The sequence below is a fragment of the Sus scrofa genome, chromosome 13 (assembly GCF_054392235.1).
Source record: "Sus scrofa isolate SSC_HxYL_T2T_F1_AM1 chromosome 13, Sscrofa_HxYL_maternal_Yorkshire_Landrace_v2.0, whole genome shotgun sequence".
NCBI classification, from domain to species: domain Eukaryota; kingdom Metazoa; phylum Chordata; class Mammalia; order Artiodactyla; family Suidae; genus Sus; species Sus scrofa.
The window spans coordinates 120,874,413-120,892,679 of record NC_139395.1 but is presented as its reverse complement, the minus strand read 5'-3'; the positions used below and the strand labels follow the sequence as shown (position 1 = coordinate 120,892,679).

Below are 18,267 nucleotides of genomic sequence, written 5' to 3'. Positions count from 1 at the left end.
TTATGGTGGTACTATGTGGAGCTTATATAAATATCAAGTATTATAAAATAGATTATTTAATTCATAGAAAATGTTATTCAATTTTAACTGTGCTTGTATATGGTAATCTTCATTAAAATTGAAACATAAATGCTGCATATAGATTTTGAACTTATATGGTTCATGATGAACAAATAAAAATTGTATTTAAGCTTATTAATTGATTCTCTGATGAAATTGAAAAATAGCTCTCCGTTTTAATAAGAACCTAAGAAACAACTTATTTAAGAATATTAAAAAAACTTTCAATTAAAATTTTGCAGTTAAATCAGGTTTGTCAAAGTTGCCTGTTTCTTTTAAATTCATAATACTGTTTAGTTACTTGCAGTTTAGACTGTGTCCACAGTATGTTAAAACAAATATTAAATTAATGTGAATAACCCTATTTCTTTAAGGTTTTATTATATTTATTTTAACAAGCTGGGTCATTTTGCTTTCTGTTTTATATACTCAACTCTTTTTTTTTGCTTATCCCTAAACATGAAAGTCGTGCATTTCATCATTACCAGAATGCTTTTCTGTATGAAAAGGATATCCACCAACACCATGTTTTCATCAAGGAGAAAACAAACCTCTTACATCTTCTGAGCAACAGCTCCTCTCACTGTAAAGATAATTCAAAAGGTAACTTATACTTAATATTATTAAGAATGAATGTTAGTAACTTTATAAAAATAATGTATATTTCAGTATGTAAAAGCTTTGCCTATTTTGCCGTTCATTTTAAAGCCATAAAATTTAGTGCTCAGAAGGAAATTGGTTGAAAATACATAATTTTGTACTAAATAACCCTTTTAATCAATGGAGAAGAGTATTTGTATTCAGAGGAAAAAGCAGCCAATATAGAACACTTTAAAAGTTATTTTGGACTGAGCTAGCGTTTAAAAGATTACATGGATGGACTTTTAATGACAAAAGTCTGATTGGCACCCCTTTGCTCTTCCTTGCATTACATCTTTTTCTAAAATATTTAAATTTGATGTAAAGTTTATGTAAGAGATAAAACCAAACCAAAACAAATCATCTGTTTATGTATCTGCATTAATTTTACTAGTAGTACCTTTGGAATCTAGATTAGAATATTGTGTGCTAATGTTTGGCTTCATTTCCACAAGCTGAGATCATCATTTAAAGGCAATCATACCAACATCTTCTGGCCTAGGATTCAGATTTTTTTTTTCGTTTCTGCCTTAAATTTCTATGTGACCTTGAACATAATCCTTAGATCTCATTTTCCTAGATGAAAATATAGGAACTATATTATTTCCAATATGCTTTTCAAATATTATATCTACTTAGGATTGGTAGAAAAAAACCAATAAATATATCTTAGGCAAATAATTTGAGAGAAACTAGAAATTATTAAAGTAACTAGTTGTAAAACTGATGATTAACTTTTCGTTTGGTAACAGATGGTAGAGAATAGTGATTTGTGGTAATCCTGCTGGTTTTAATATCTTTAGCTACTAAGCCTTTAAATCATATGACCATGAACTCTACCCACATGGGAATTTAGAAATTTGAAGGGCTCCAGATCTAGGCCAGAAGGTATTTTTCAAACTACCTAGAGCATGTTGTTCCAGTTGCCTTTTAGAAATTGCTGAATATAAATGCCCATTAAGTGTTAGACTTTAAAGTTTATTTATTTATTTTTAATTTTTAAATTGTTATTTCCCCAGTACAATGTTTTCCTACTGTACAGCATAGTGACCCAGTTATGCATACATGTATACATTCTATTTTTTTGCAATTATCATGCTCCATCATCAGTAACTAGACATAGTTCTCAGTGCTACACAGCCGCATCTTATTGCTAATCCATTCCAAAATCAATAGTTTGCATCTATTAACCCCAAGCTCCCAATCCGTCCCACTCCCTCCCCCTCCCCCTAGGCAACAAGAAGTCTATTCTCCAAGTCCATGATTTTCTTTGCTTTGGAAAGGTTCCTTTGTATTGTATATTAGATTCCAGACATAGGTGATATCATATGGTATTTGTCTTTCTCTTTCTGATTTACTTCACTCAGTAGGAGAGTCTCTAATTCCATCCATGTTGCTGCACATGGTATTATTTTATTCTTTTTTTATGGCCAAGTAGTATTCTATTGTGTATATATACCACATCTTCCTAATCCAATCATCTGTCAATGGACATTTGGGTTGATTCATGTCTTGAATATTGTGAATAGTGCTGCGATGAACATGTGGGTGCATGTGTCTTTTTCCAGAAAGTTTTGTCTGGATATATGCCCAAGAGTGGGATTGCCAGGTTATATGGTATTTCTATGTATAGTTTTTAGTTTGTTTGTTTGTTTTTGTCTTTTTGACTTTTCTAGGGCTGCTCCAGTGGCATATGGGGGTTCCCAGGCTAGGGAACCGAATTGGAGCTGTAGCTGCCAGCCTGTGCCAGAGCCACAGAAATGTGGGATCCGAGCCACGTCTTAACCTATACCACAGCTCACGGCAATGCTGGATCTTTAACCCACTGAGCAAGGCTGGGGGTTGAACCTGCAACCTCATGGTTCCTAGTCGGATTCATTAACCACTGAGCCACCACGGGAACTCCCATGTATAGTTTTCTAAGATACCTCCATACTCTTCTCCATAGTGGTTGTACCAATTTACATTCCCACCACCAGTCCAGGAGGGTTCCCTTTTCTCCATACCCTCTCCAGCATTTGTTATTTGTGAACTTATTAGTGATGGCCATCCTGACCAGTGTGAGGTGGTGTCTCATGGTAGTTTTGATTTGCATTTCTCTAAAAATCAGTGATGTAGAGCATTGTTTCAAGTGCTTGTCGGCCATCTGTATATCCTCCTTGGAGAAATGTCTGTTCAGGTCCTTTGCCCATCTTTTAATTGGATTGTTGGCTCTTTTGCTGTTGAGTTGTATAAATTGCTTGTATATTTTAGAGATTAGAAGCCCTTGTCAGTTGCATCATTTGAAACTGTTTTCTCCCATTCTGTAAGCTGTCTTTTTGTTTTCTTTTTGGGTTCCTTTGCTGTGCAAAAGCTTGTCAGTCTGATTAGGTCCCATTGGTTTATTTTTGCTTTTATTTCTGTTGCCTTAGAAGACTGACCTGAGGAAACATTTGTAAGGTTGACGTCAGAGGATGTTTTGCCTATGTTCTCTCCCAGGAGTTGGATGGTGTCTTGTCTTATGTGTAAGTCTTTAGCCATTTTGAGTTTATTTTTGTGCATGGTGTGAGGGTGTGTTCTAGTTCCATTGATTTGCATGCAGCTGTCCAGGTTCCCCAGCAATACTTGCTGAAAAGACTGTCTTTCTCCCATTTTATGTTCTTGCCTCCTTTGTCAAAGATTAATTGACCGAATGTGTCTGGGTTTATTTCTGGGTTCTCTGTTCTGTTCAATTGGCCTGTATGTCTGCTTTGGTACCAGTACCACACTGTCTTGATGACTGCGGCTTTGTAACATTGCCTGAAGCCTGGGAGAGTTATGCCTCCTGCTTGGTTTTTGTTCCTCAGAATTGCTTTGGCAATTCTGGGTCTTTTGTGGTTCCATATAAATTTTTGGATTGTTTGTTCTAGTTCTGTGAAAAATGTCATGGGTAATTTGATAGGGATTGCATTGAATCTGTAGATTGCTTTAGGTGGTATGGCTATTTTTACGATATTAATTTTTCCAATCCAGGAGCATGGAATATCTTTCTATTTCTTTACATCTTCTTTAATTTCTTGATTCATGTTTTATACTTCTCGGCATATAAGTCCTTTACCTCCTTGGTCAGATGTATTCCCAGATATTTGATTTTTTGGGGTGCAATTTTAAAAGGTATTGTGTTTTTGTATTCCTTTTCTAATATTTCACTATTAGTATACAGAAATGCGACTGATTTCTTAATGTTAGTCTTATATCCTGCTACTTTGCTGAATTTGTTGATCAGTTCAAGTAGTTTTGGGGTTTAGTCCTTTCGTTTTCTATATATATAGTATGTCATCTGCATACAGTGACAGTTTTACCTTTTCTCTTCCTATTTGGATGCCTTTTATTTCTTTTGTTTGTCTGATTGCTGTGGCTAGGACTTTCAGTACTCTGTTGAATAGCAGTGGTAGGAATAGGCATCCTTGTCTTGCTCCAGATTTTAGTGGGAAGGCTTTCAACTTTTCTCCATTGAGTATTATATTTGCTGTGGGTTTGTCATAAATGGCTTTGATTATGTTAAGGAATGTTCCCTCTATACCCACTTTGGTAAGAGTTTTTATCATGAAGGAATGTTGGACTTTGTCAAATGCTTTCTCTGCATCTATTGAGATGATCATGTGGTTTTTGACTTTTCTTTTGTTAATATGGTGTATGACATTGATTGATTTACTTGTGTCAAACTGTCCTTGTGAACCGGGGATGAATCCTACCTGGTCGTGGCGTACGATCTTTTTGATATGTTGTTGGATTCGGCTGGCTAAAATTTTGTTGAGAATTTTTGCGTCTAAATTCATCAAAGATATTGGTCGATAGTTTTCTTTTTTGGTGGTATCTTTGTCTGGTATTGGAATTAGGGTGATGGTGGCATCATAGAATGTCTTTGAGAGTGTTCCTTCTTCTTCAACCTTTTGAAAAAGTTTAAGGAGGATGGGTATAAGTTCCTTTTTGTATGTTTGGTAGAATTCTCCTGTGAAGCCATCTGTTCCTGGACTTTTATTTGTAGGGAGCGTTTTTAGGATATATTCAATTTCATTTCTAGTGATCGGTCTGTTCAGTTGATCTATTTCTTCTTGATTCAGTTTTGGCAGGCTGTAGGTCTCTAGAAAGATGTCCATTTCTTCTAGATTGTCAAATTTGTTGGCACATAATTGTTGATAGTATTCTCGTATGGTTTTTTGGTATTTCTGTAGTATCCGTTGTGACTTCTCCTTTTTCATTTCTTATTTTGTTTGGGTTTTTTTCTCTCCTCTTCTTGGTGAGTCTAGCCAGAGGTGTGTCTATTTTGTTTACCTTTTCAAAGAACCAGCTCTTGGTTTGATTGATTTTTGTCTATTGTTTTTTGAATCTCTATTTTATTTATTTCCTCTTTGGTCTTTATGATTTCCTTCCTTCTGTTGACTTTAGGTTTTGCTTGTTCTTCTTTTTCTAATTCATTTAGGTGGTGGGTTAAGTTGTCGATTTGAAATTTTTGTTCTTTTTTGAGGAAAGCCATCTTTGGCCCATTTTTTTAACTGGGCTCTCTGTTTTCTTACAGTTGAAATTTTAGAGTTCTGTTGCATATTTTGGATAACAATACTTTATGTATGTCTTGCAAATATTTTCTCCAAGTATGTGGCTTGTCTTCTCATTCTTATAGCAGTGTCTTTCACAGAACTGAAGCTTTTAAATTTTAATGAAGCTTATCAGTTATTTCTTTCATAGATCCTGCCTTTTGTATTGTATCTTAAAAACTCATTACCATAATCAATATTACATGGATTTTCTCCTATATGCTAGGAGTTTTATAGTTTTTGATTTTACCTTTAGGTAAAATCATTCATTTTGAGTTAGTTTTGTGATGATTATAAGGGTGTGTTCAGATGTATTTTGGAGCATGTTGATATTCACTTGTTCCAATGCCATTTGTTGAAAAGGACCATTTTTTCTCCATTGTATTGCCTTTACTCTCTTGTCAAAGATCAGTTGACTATATTTATGGAGGTCTGAATATGGATTCCTTATGCTGTTTTATTGATCTATTTTTAAACTTTTGTTAATACTGCATTGTCTTGATTACTATAGCTGCATGGTAATTCTCAAAGTTGTATAGTGTCAGTCCTCTGACTTTTATTCTTTTCCTTCACTATTGTGTTGGCTATTCTGGGTCTTTTGCCTCTTCATGTAAATTTTAAAGTAAGTTTGTCAATATATACAAAATAACTTACTGGGATTTTGATTGGGATTACAATGAATCTACAGATCAAGTTGGGACAACCTTCCGTCTTAATAATATTGAGTCTTCTCATCCATGAATATGAACTATCTCTTCACTTATTTAGTTTTTTTATTCCTTTTTTTTTTTTTGTCTTTTTAGGGCCACACTGTGGCATATGGAGGTTCCTAGGCTAGGGACTGATTTGGAACTGTAGCTGCTGGCCTATACCACAGCCACAGCAATGCCACAGCTGCCTCTGCAACCCACACCACCGCTTATAGTAATGCTGGATCCTTAACCCACTGAGCAAGGCCAGGGATCAAACCTACATTCTCATGGATACAAGTCAGATTCATTTCCACTGAGCCATGATGGGAACTCCTAGTTCTTTTATTCTTTCATCGAGATTTATAGGTTTCCTTTTGTAGATCTTGTACATAATTTTTAGATTGTAACCTAAATATTTCATTGTTTGTGTCCTTGTAAGTGGTATTGTGTTTTTAATTTTAAATTCCACTTGTTCATGTTGGTGTGTTGGAAACCATTGACTTTTGTATGTTGACCTTGTATCCCATAGCCTTGCAATAATCACTTATTAATTCCAGGAGTTTTTTGGAGTTTTTTAATCAGTTCTTTTGGATTTTGTACATAGATGGTCATGTAATCCGTGAACAAAATCAGATTTATTTCTTCCTCCCCAATCTGTATACCTTTTATTTCCTTATCTTATTGCATTAGATAGGACTTCCAGTACAATGTTGAAAAGAAGTGGTTAAGAGTGGACGTCCTTGTTTTATTCCTGATTTTAGAGATAAAACTTTTAGTTTCTTTTCATTAAGTACGATGTTAACTGCAGCTTTTTGTATGTAATCTTTGTCAAGTTGAGGAAGTTACCCTTTATTTCTAGCTTGCTGAGAGTTATTTTTTTTATCATGAATGGGTGTTAGATTTTATTGAATGCTTTTTCTGCATCTATTGATAACTGTGATTTTCCTTCTTTAGCTTGCTGATGTGATAAATTAGAATAATTGATTATTGAATGTTGAACTAAGACATCTAATTTTAATGACTTTACAGGGCTTCCAATTAATAGACTAAATTAAATCATATATATACTTTCTACATCACATTTTAAACATTATTAAAAGGCTATGTTGTCACCTTTTCAGCAGCAATAAATCCTAATATTGGAATTTTACAATCTTGAAAAAATATTGTAGAGGTTGGTTATAGGCATTTACATATAGGAAATAGCATCTATTTCTACCAAAAAATCAGATTCAGGTAATTTCTATTCAAGTTTAGGAGGAAAATACAGTACTATCATAAAAGTTTCATTAACTTGAATAGCTTTTATAAAGTTTTTCTATAAAAATATTTCCCTTATATACAACCTACTGCATTTCTCACAGTACTTTTGCAGTTTAAGAGGTGATATTGGAAGTGGAATTTCTAAGTACTGCCTGTAATTGCTGAGTTACATAAACATTTGCAACAAGAATGTCCCTTGGCTGTAGGGCAGAGTTTATATCACCGGAGACTATTTTAGTCATATAGAGATAAGACATGTATGTTGGGAAGAGACTAAGCAATGATCAGATGAAGCTGTACTCTATCTGAATAAGGAAGGATGTGTGTGTGTGTGTGTGTGTGTGTGTGTGTGTGTGTATGTGTGTAAAATGAAAGCAATCTGGTGTGAACATTTTTAAAAATTTTCCTTCTTAAGAAAATCTAGACTAATATTTCACAACTTTGCGTGCACATTATAATCACCTGGAGAATTTTGTGGAAGGGAAAAAAATAAAATAAAAAACAAAAAAACAATGTTTAAGTCTCACTCTCAATGTCTGATTTAATTGGTTTGAAGTCAGGCCCATACACTGACAGATATAAAGAGTACCTTTAGATGATTCCATTGTGTAGCCAGGTTGAAAACCAATGATCTAAACCAAGTGATTTATTTAAAGAAGACATAATGAGGTGGGTGACTAATAAAATCTTGCTCATTTTGTAGTTTTCCAGAGGCAGGTGTCCCAGCTTTAACATTTTCTAGGTCCCTAACTGCTACTGTTTCATCTGGCAGATTTCCCTTTGCCCTTCTTCATCACTAGTCAGGCCAAGCAAAAGAAGTAAAATGTGGAAATAAGGTTTCCTCTGTGGTATATATCATAAATTGCTGATAAAAAATGTGAGTGGGAGAGGGGTAGGAAAACAGGAATTAAACCGCAAGCTGAAATGGAAATTTGCATCAATTTCAAGACTGAATTACAAAACAAAACCTTATCTCCCTCCATTAGTCTAAATCATTTAGGTTTGAATGTATAAGTAATTTAAGATTGTAATTTATGAGTATAAGCAGAGTAAAAGTATTTTAACACTGAGGACTCAGTAAAGAAACATTGATTAAAAAATAATGTTTATTGATAAAGGTTTACACTGTTTCTGAACAGTTTAATCAATTTATTTGTTGAAGTTTATTTAGTTAACTTTGTAAATGTGTGTCTTCCACAGCAGGAAGTTCAAGTACAGATTTTGATGACATTGTGGATCCTGATGTTTACTCTCCTGCTCAAACATTAGAGGAAAACAGCTTTTTTGAGAGAAATTTCAAAGAAGAAAGCATAGATATAGAAACTAATCAAAAGCATGACTATCCCTCTATCTCACTTGAGAGCAAGGATTCTTTGCCAAGTACAGATTTAGAAAAACCCTCTATTAAGGAGAAATTATCTCAAGAGGACAAGGAATCCTTGGAATTTAGCAACCTGCATGAGGATTCTAATACTACAGAGTCACCACTGGTAGATATCTGTTTATTATGTTAAAAATGTTGTAATAAATGTCATAAAAATTTCATATTGACACTATATTCTTAAATGTTACTTCCTATTGAATTTAAAATGTGTGACTTTAGAGTTGAAGAGTAGCTCATATGGGAAAGAACGTTAATGACTTACAGAACAAATTCTAATATGGTAAATGCCATTATAATGAAGGGATTTCTGTGACAAATACTTCAAGGCCCACCTCGTGCACCATGGTAAGAGTGCTGTTTCTTTTCTAAATGAAATTCAGTATTATGAATAGTTTAGCATAATAAATCCTTTCTAGCTTTTTACTCTATAGTCACTAGTTAAAATGAAATAAATGCACCTGTGTAGATAAAACCAGTTTTTGTGACTTAATATAAGATTTAAAAGGTAATTCTTCAAGATATGTCTAATAAAGAAACAGGAGTATAGTTTTTGTTTCTTCTCAGAGAAAAAAAGATGAAGTAGCTCATTATTGCATTATTGCTGAACTTAAAAACTATATTTGAATCTCTATTCTATGTACTAAAAACCTTAAGTGGTTGTTTAATATCAATCAATCAATAATTATTTAGAAACTGGACAAATCAGGAATTCCCATCGTGGCTCAGTGGTTAACGAATCCCACTGGGAAACATGAGGTTGCAGGTTCAATCCCTGGCCTTGCTCAGTGGGTTAAGGATCTGGCGTTGCTGTGAGCTGTGGTGTAGGTTGCAGACGCGGCTTGGATCCCGTGTTACTGTGGCTCTGGTGTAAACCTGCGGCTATAGTTCTGATTCGACCTCTAGCCTGGGAACCTCCATATGCTGCGGGAGCGGCCGAGGAAATGGAAAAAAGACAAAGAAAAAAGAAATTGGACAAGTCAAATGATAAATTCTTTGAAAACTGCGAAAGTAAGACATTTTAACCAGACTTTAAATCCATGAACAACGAGTCTCCATGGTGCCTAAACTGAAGATGGGACCAAAAAAGTAGAAGAATGAATATTGAGCTGCTGCTACTTCTGTTTAGGGTATTGGATTTCTGTGCCCACTCAGTGACAGGTCTTGTTCCTTTCCAAAGTGGGAAATTGGAACTGAGACCTCTGGAAAAGTCTCAGATCCATAAAAGTCTGCTCAGTCACTGAAGAAATACACAAGGAGACATACTCACAGGTGCAGAAAGATGAAAGGAAACTCATTTCTACAGGGAATCTGGCCCAAGTCAGTGAATATCTTATCTGAAAAGCAGAAATCTTGAGTTTTCATCTACCATTGGGCTAGAGTTTAAATATACATTTCTTGCTTGAAATCATCAAGCCAATAAATTAACACTAATGTTAATCCATGTTTATTGATGCCCTAATGTATCTGGCAAAAATAAACCCCAGTCCCATCTAGAAAGATATTTCTACAATTTAGCCAATATTAGATTCCTTAACATAAAGCTCCACTTCAGCTGAGCTTTTCCTCTTTCCCCAGTTAAGAAAAAAGTTGATCATCGAATTAATTTCTGCCTACAAAATAAAGAAGAACTCTGACTTTCCAGTTCCCACAGGGCATCATTCTAACAGCTAGGTGACACATGCACATGTTCTGTGCTGTTATAAGAGAGGCTTCCTGAGAATACAGGGCCCAGTTCTTTTATACTGGGCATAAGCCTGCTGGACCTCTGCCCTAGGTGGAGACATTATTGCCTGTAACCTAATAAAAGACTTTTGGCAGAAACTCACAGATATATAATCTGTGGAAAGCAATGAAGCAATTAAAATGAATGAAATAGAACCACTTGGGGAATTCCTGTCGTGGCTCAGCGAAAATTAATCTGACTAGGATCCATGAAGATGCAGGTTGGATCCCTGGCTTTGCTCAGTGGGTTAAGGATCTGGTGTTGTGGTGAGCTGTGGTGTAGTTCACAGACGTGGCTCAGATCTGGCCTGTCTGTGGCTGTGGCTGTGACATAGTCCAGCAGCTACAGCTCTGATTCTACCTCTAGTTTGGGAATCTCCATATGCCGCGAGTGCAGCCCTAGGGAAAAAAAAAAAAAAAAAAAAAAAAAGAAAGAAAGAAAGAAAGAAAGAAAGCAAGCAAGCAAGCAACAACTGTATTAACATGGATACATCTTAAAAATGTGACATTAAAATTTAAATGTAAAAGGATATATAGAATATAAGTCTGATAGCATTTTTGGAATCATTTAAGAAAATTGTAACTTTTAATGGATTTATTAAGTTGTAATAATAGAAACTTATACTGGAATAGTGTATGTCAACTTCAATACAATAATACATTAAATTCCACTTATGAAGTGTTTTATATGTATATTTGGTATAGATACCCAAAGCAAGTCTTTTATTGATATTGCATGATAAAGTTATATTATGTGTTGTATGTATCTACATAAAGCATTTCATAGCTAAAATTGGAACATTAAAAAACTACTAGACCTTTTAATCCCGTATACTGCTGTTATTAATAAAATAAGTGATAAATGTGTATATCAAAGAGCACAGTGCTTTATACGTAGTGGTAGAATCTACTTTCTTTTCATCCCTAAGCACTAAACATGAACTGTTCTTACTCTCTTCCTGTCCTAGTAGAAACCATCCCCTGAGCAAAAACTGTTTAGAAATCTGTTGTGCTCCAGTAGAAAATTCAGGAGTGGGCAGTAGGGGCAATTTTTAGCAGTGGCATACTTGACTTCCAAATGGAGTGAAAGACAATTCATTTTGCACTAGTTTCCAGAAGTTGAGTTCTTCATAAAGGGAGAACTTTATGCAATTGAGTACTAAGTTGTAGAGCAGCAGCAGTGAGGTAGGGGCGTGTGCCGGGAAGAACATGGACTAGTCAGGAGTTCTTGGTTTTGGATCTAAAATTACCAACTTGGTGAGTTTCGGAAACAGATCCATTCTCATTGTTTTTCTCTGTTAATCTAGGCTTTAAAACAAACTTTCCATATTTTCAATTGTTTAATCCACATTTGAGCTCCACTAGACCTGAATGTTTCTGTGAATTGGTGATCAGTGTCTGGGAGAGCCAGTGAAGATGTCATGAGTAGGATGGACTTGGACTTGTCTTTGAAGGAAGTGCTTTATTGGTCACTAGCTTGGTTTTATAATATCATATCACTTATATGACTTGCACATTTCGTTAGAATTATAATGATTTTCTTTGTGTGATTGCTCCCTTGAAGCAGACTGAATTTAGGTATTATTTAGATACATTAGGGAACTGATAAATACTGATAGCCACTCTGATTATATTTTAGACCCATCTAGAGCTCTCACTAGTGCATCTCTAATCTGTTTCCTACTAGACTCATGTATTTTTTAATCCCATTTTTATTCTTCTAGCATGAGGGCATATCAAAATACAAATTCATATAGTGGTGGAATAAACCTAGGCTTCACACCAGCCACATCTGTATTCAAAATCCTGTTCAAATTATTTAGTTCACTCTTGCCTGTTTCCTACCTGAGTATTTTCTTAATGGTGAATGTTTTTTAACTTGGATTTTCTCTATGGCCATAATCAGATCAGATTTATTTCCATCAGTATTTTACTTTTGTCTCTGGATTTATTTTACATGTAGACAGAGACACTAGTTCAAAAGCACAGTATTTGAGAGAGACTCTGTTTTCCAGCGTAATTAATGTGCAAAGAAGGGAGAAGGGAAAACTTTAGTTTGTTTCATGACCTTCTGTCCTCCTTAGATTCAATGGCAACTTTCAGATAATTACTATAATTGTTATTTATACATTTTTCTGAACTCACTGTATATAAATCTTGTGTTATTATTTATGTCTCCATAACAAGAACCTAAATTTGATGTGGGCAGAATCTGTGCCAAGAACATAGTAGGTGCTTAGTGAATGAATGTGCTGCTTTGTGTTGATGAGATAAAATATACTTAATTTTGTTGAATATTCTGTTTCCTAGTTGTTACGAGAAATAGCCCTCAGAAGTAAACCCATAACTGAACAATATCAAGGACTTGAAAGATTCTTTGTTTTTGATAAAAATGAAAGACTCAGCTTACTTCCTTCTCATAGCTTAAAATGCAGCTACTCCAGTACTAGGATTACAAGTGCAGGTAAATTCTGATGTAAAATCAGATGTTAGCCTGTGGACCAAGCTAACAATTTGTAACACCTTTTTTTTTTTTTTTTTTTTTTTTTTTTTTTTAAACAGTATGTCAACATCTTAGGAAATTCTGGGCAATTCTGTTCAACAAATAAAATCATTTTCTTCTTGTCTAGCTGAAATTATTAACCTGGTGTGAGTCGCCATATATTTATATTTGACTAATATCAGAATTAAGAAAACATGGCTGTAATGAGACAGAGAGAGATTATTTTTAGATTTTAGGAGTGTGGGCTTTAGTAAATTAATAGACGTTAATTTATTTTTCAAATCAACTTAACTTCAAGTAAATTAATTCTTCAAATCACTTTATTAACTGTTAATTGTTTAATGATAATTCTTAAAAGCCATATTAAGAGCAAATCATAAAATCTTAGGATCTGTGTGATTTCTGCGATATATCCATAATTTCCTTTTAAAGCCTGGACTTAGTGTCACCTAATTTTAGATTTCCTATGTATTCAAATATATTTATTCATGTACAAACTATGATAGTTTGTTTTATTGCTATATAATTTTATAAATATTTGTCTCTATTCAAACTTATATGTGTAATTTTGTATGTGCAATATCTTTGCAATTGAGAATTCATTTTTTCTTTTTACTATATAATTATGAGATTTTTCTCTTCCATAATATATGCCTCACTCTTATAACTGATTTTATTTAGCTAAATATTATGCAAAAAGACAATAAATATAATCAAACAATAACATGAATGTATCCTCTTTTTAAACTTTATATGATTTTACTGTTTTTTTTTTTCCATTTTAGGAGACAGAGAATGGATCCCAGACCATAGTATAAATGCACATGTTGATAATGCAGTTGCTGTAGGTGTTCTGAAGAGTACCCAGCACCCATCATCAAGTGGAGCACAGCAGAAGACAGGTAAGATTGGCTGTAAGGTGCCATATTGGTGGCTCACTTTGTTTATTAATTTGTCTCTTAGCAGTATACTAGGCACTTGAAAATTAGTTTTTGCAGTTACCTAATTTAAACTTATTCATTTAAGCTGTCCTGGACTTTTCTTCCAAAACCAAGAAATGAAGAATAGTCATTATTCTTCTCAAAAACTTAAATTTTATAGTCAGTTATTTTTCTATAACAGTGTATTAGGGAATATTTTTAAAATGTAGCTCAGGATATGGCATATATTTTGAACAACCCTTATAAAACACATACTCAATTTCATTACACTTTTGGAAGCAATATATTTATACTAGATATTTCATACCCCTCCGCTTAATTTGTATTATAATCAGATACAACCATAAGATTGCTACTTGCTGCTATAGTTAAGACACCTCTGCTTTAAAACCTAATGCTTAATGTGTTGGCCCCTGGGATCTTGATTTCTGCTCGTTAATTCTATTCTCTAGTCAGAATAATTTCAAGATTTTCTATAGGTTAACTCTTTTGATGTGTTGAGTGCTCATTGCAATATTTTCCTAGTGTGCATGTACAGAGAATTTTGACATTATTAAAATCAATAGTATTATTAGATCATTATTGTTATCCTAAAATACCTGCTAAAGTAGATTTACTTTTTGCAGAGTTTCATACAAAGTTGCAATAGATGACTGATAAATTAAAGCAGTTCAACTCACATGTTGAGTATGATAGCATCATGCTGGGCCCTAAAGGAAAAGTGTGGCCTAAGTCATGTTCCCTTATCTTCAGGTGCTCACGTTTCAGGAGAAACATTTGACAAAGGGGGCTTTTTGCTTTCATCTGAAGGCCATTTCAAGCTAGAAATTTAATTATGTATGATTTGTCCAAATATTTAAGATTTATATATCTTTCTTGCCCTGAATCCTATGATGAAAACTACTTGGCTAGCTTAGTTTCTTTGCATATGCATTTATGTTAAGAATCTGTCAGATTTAAAAGGTTTTTTTTGGGGGGAGGAAAATCAATTCATTTATGATAAATGTTTCTTGGCTATATAATTAGATACCTATTCTCACATCAGACAGTCCAGGGCAGCTTTAAAAATTCTGGTTGCTTCCTTCTGAGGCAGTCAAAGGAACTGTTTTAAGTAGCTATATATTGATAAAAACTAAATCGCATGCATGCTATGGGAATTTGTTACTAAGACAAATCTTTATACATAAGTAGCCAGATGCCTTTATGTATCAATTTGGAATGATTAGATGAAATCAATAATTTACTATTAAGAACATTTGAAGGAGTACCTACTGGTGGCCTGGTGCCAATGGTATAAAATAAGCCATCTTTCTGGAAGCCTGAGGGCTTAGGGTCCAGTTCAGAGCCTCTGGAATGTCAATGTGAACATAAGCACCTAGGAAACCTGTTGTAATGTGGACTTCTCCACCTGACTCTTAGAAATGCCCATTCGTTAAGGCTGAGATAAGGTCCAGGAATTTGCATTTATTTTATTGACAATTCCATGTTATGCTGATGTAGATAATCCAATAATCGTACTTTGAGAAAACTGCTCTAGAGACATGTAAATACATAAATTACACCATATATAATGAAAGTTTATGGAAAAACTGTGAGTAACATACTTCTGGAGGCTGATAGGTAATTAATAATAGTGTGCCTGTTTGATTATAATAGAGGTAGATGCCTATGCAGTGTTTTAGCAATGGTGATGGTAACATAATTGGTTTGCCATTGAAATGCATAGATATTCAAGATGTTAGAGAGTAGGTAACATTTTATCCATATTTTACAGATCTTCAGTTAGAGATGGAGGGATATGACTTTCTGGACAGAAATAAAAATGAAAATTTCCTGGCTATGCTGCACATTATAGAAATCTCTGAATTTATGCCAATATACAAAGGAATTCCTATTTCATGAGATTTTTAAGTTTGTGTCAAAACATGATAGCTATAAAATACTGTATTTAGCAGCAAGTCCATTGATTCTCCCCACTCCCTGCCAAAACCTACTGCTCCCCCATCCCATCTTCCTATCTCTATAATCTGAGGAAATTATAGATTAACACTCTTCATAGTTACACTTTAAGTATAGAGAAGAAATTGTCCTTGGTATTAGCTCAGGAATATATGCTATAATTATTAATAAGACCAGCCAAATATTGGGAAGATAATGTAAAGAGGTGCTTTGGGTTAGATTAATGGGCACAAGAATGCTGCTAAAAATATGGATTACTGCATAATCTTTAACATAATAATAATTATTATTACTATTCTAAATAAAACATTAGAATTAGATGAAGCATAAGTGGACCCAGCATGCTTTTTGCATAGTGTTTCAATAACAAATAACAGTCTGATCAAAGGACTCAATATTTTTTTCCTGAATAAAGGTTATGAAACATTATTGTCTTTTTTTTAATTTACTTTGTTTTATTTATTTATTTGTCTTTTTATGTTTATTTATTTATTTATTTATTTATTTATTTATTATTATTATTATTTTTGTCTTTTTGCCATTTCTTGGGCCACTCCCATGGCATATGGAGGTTCCCAGGCTAGGGGTCGAATCGGAGCTATAGCCAACGGCCTTCGCCAGAGCCACAGCAACGCAGGATCTGAGCTGCGTCTGCAACCTACACCATAGCTCACGGCAACGCCAGATCCTTAACCCACTGAGCAAGGCCAGGAATCAAACCTGCAACCTCATGGTTCCTAGTTGGATTTGTTAACCACTGAGCCACCATGGCAACTCCCATTATTGTCTTTTAATCTTCTTTCTCCACTGCGTAAATTACTGGGAGTTTATACACTAAAAATGTATTTTCTGAGTTCCTGAAACATGGAAATTTTATTTACATCGCCAGTTATTGCATGCTATTCCAAAGGGAATTTCCTGTGTATATAATCTACAAACTGGACTTTACAAAAAATATATGTAATGATCCCTTTAGTTGTGGGACTTTTCATTACTGCTCGCCTTAACTCTGCCTCAGATCTTAACCACAGCAATAATATAAATAAGCTTATACAGGAAACATAGGAGGGGAGGACATTCTCACCTAAATGAACAAAATAAGTAAAATCAAGGACCAAATTGAATCCTTTCTGTCTCTTACTACATTTTAGGTACTTTAAATTACACTTTGAATATATTTCCAGGAAGAAAGATAGTCTCTCTCTTTGCTGTATGCTAAGCATAAGTCTGACCCACCCCCAGTGTACTTTTTTCCCAATTGGGATCAATTAGCCTCTAATAATGTGGCAACCAGATGTTATGAGTTCAGCAAGCATTTGTACTCTCCTGAATTTTCTGAAGGGCATCGACATTATGTTAAGTTTTTCCTCACTTCATATTTGCCTATGTTGGCAGAAGTCCATTTCTTCCTAATATAATCTTTTGTTTATTTTAAGGATTTTTAAATTCCTTTAAATTTTATTTGCCTGAGACATAGCACAATACAGATAGAAACGTATGTTGTTTTCCATAGATCTAGAAGTTAATATTTATATAGCTGAATTACTGTTAGACTCTCTGAGCTGCACTTCTACCATTGTTGTTCCCTACTACTGCTTCACTATTGGGAGTGGCAAGTTTGCTTTTCTTGATGACTATAGGCAAAATATTGATTCCTTACATATTACAGATAAAAGGGGAAATCATTTTCAAATTCTAGTCATTAAGATAAGTCTTAGGGATAGTAACTTTTTTTAAAACATTAGTCACATTTTAGTCAGTTGTTTATCTTTGGAATTGTCTCTGAGCACAAATAGACACAAAAAGTCAGAATCTTAATTGATTCACAATTTCATTCCAACAAAAATTGTTTTCAAAATTGATTTCTGAAATGTTCATTAAAATTGCTGCTCTTTGGGACTTACTTAGTTTTAATTGCTTAAATAATTACATACTGTATTGAGATTCTTCTTAGGGTACTAGCTACCTTGAAACTAGATCTTTTAAGTGTAAAAAAGGAAGACAAATTCAAGAATCATTAACTGTTTAATACATGACAATTTCCTGTAGCCACCATTCTGAAATTTACATTTTCCTTTGAGTCAATAGAATGAGCATAATGTTATATGGCATATGTTCAGTCATGATGATTTTTATGATAATGACAATAGCACATTAAAGAATCTAGTACTTTACACAACACCAATTTGTATTAAGGGAATGCAAGATTATCTTATAATATAAATTATGTGTATTTACTATAAATATATTTATCTAAATCAGAACAATGATTCAGTATATTAAAAATATACCTGCACTGGATACACAATTAAATACAGAAATCGGTTGCATTTCTTTACACTAACAATAAAATATCAGAAATGGAACGTAAAATAAAAAAAAAACTTAAAGTTGCACCCCCAAAATAGAATGTGTAGGAATAAACCTGACCCAGGAGGTGAAAGATGTATGCTGAGAACCATAAAATATTAATAAAGGAAATTGAATATGATACAAAGAAATGGAAAGATATCCATGCTCTTTGATTGGATATAATTAATAAGAATTAATA

At 33.9% G+C, this 18,267-nt stretch overlaps 1 protein-coding gene across 1 annotated transcript in view; it reads left to right on the top strand.

Annotated features, from left to right (window-relative positions):
• The window catches only part of ZBBX (zinc finger B-box domain containing), a 118,035-nt gene that overhangs the window by 86,448 nt on the left and 13,320 nt on the right, over nucleotides 1-18,267 (top strand). Inside the window, exons 13-16 of the mRNA XM_021069755.2 lie at nucleotides 527-663; nucleotides 8,408-8,697; nucleotides 12,624-12,777; nucleotides 13,602-13,718. Coding sequence (XP_020925414.1) covers nucleotides 527-663; nucleotides 8,408-8,697; nucleotides 12,624-12,777; nucleotides 13,602-13,718 — 698 coding nt within the window. The remainder of the gene's footprint in view (nucleotides 1-526; nucleotides 664-8,407; nucleotides 8,698-12,623; nucleotides 12,778-13,601; nucleotides 13,719-18,267) is intronic.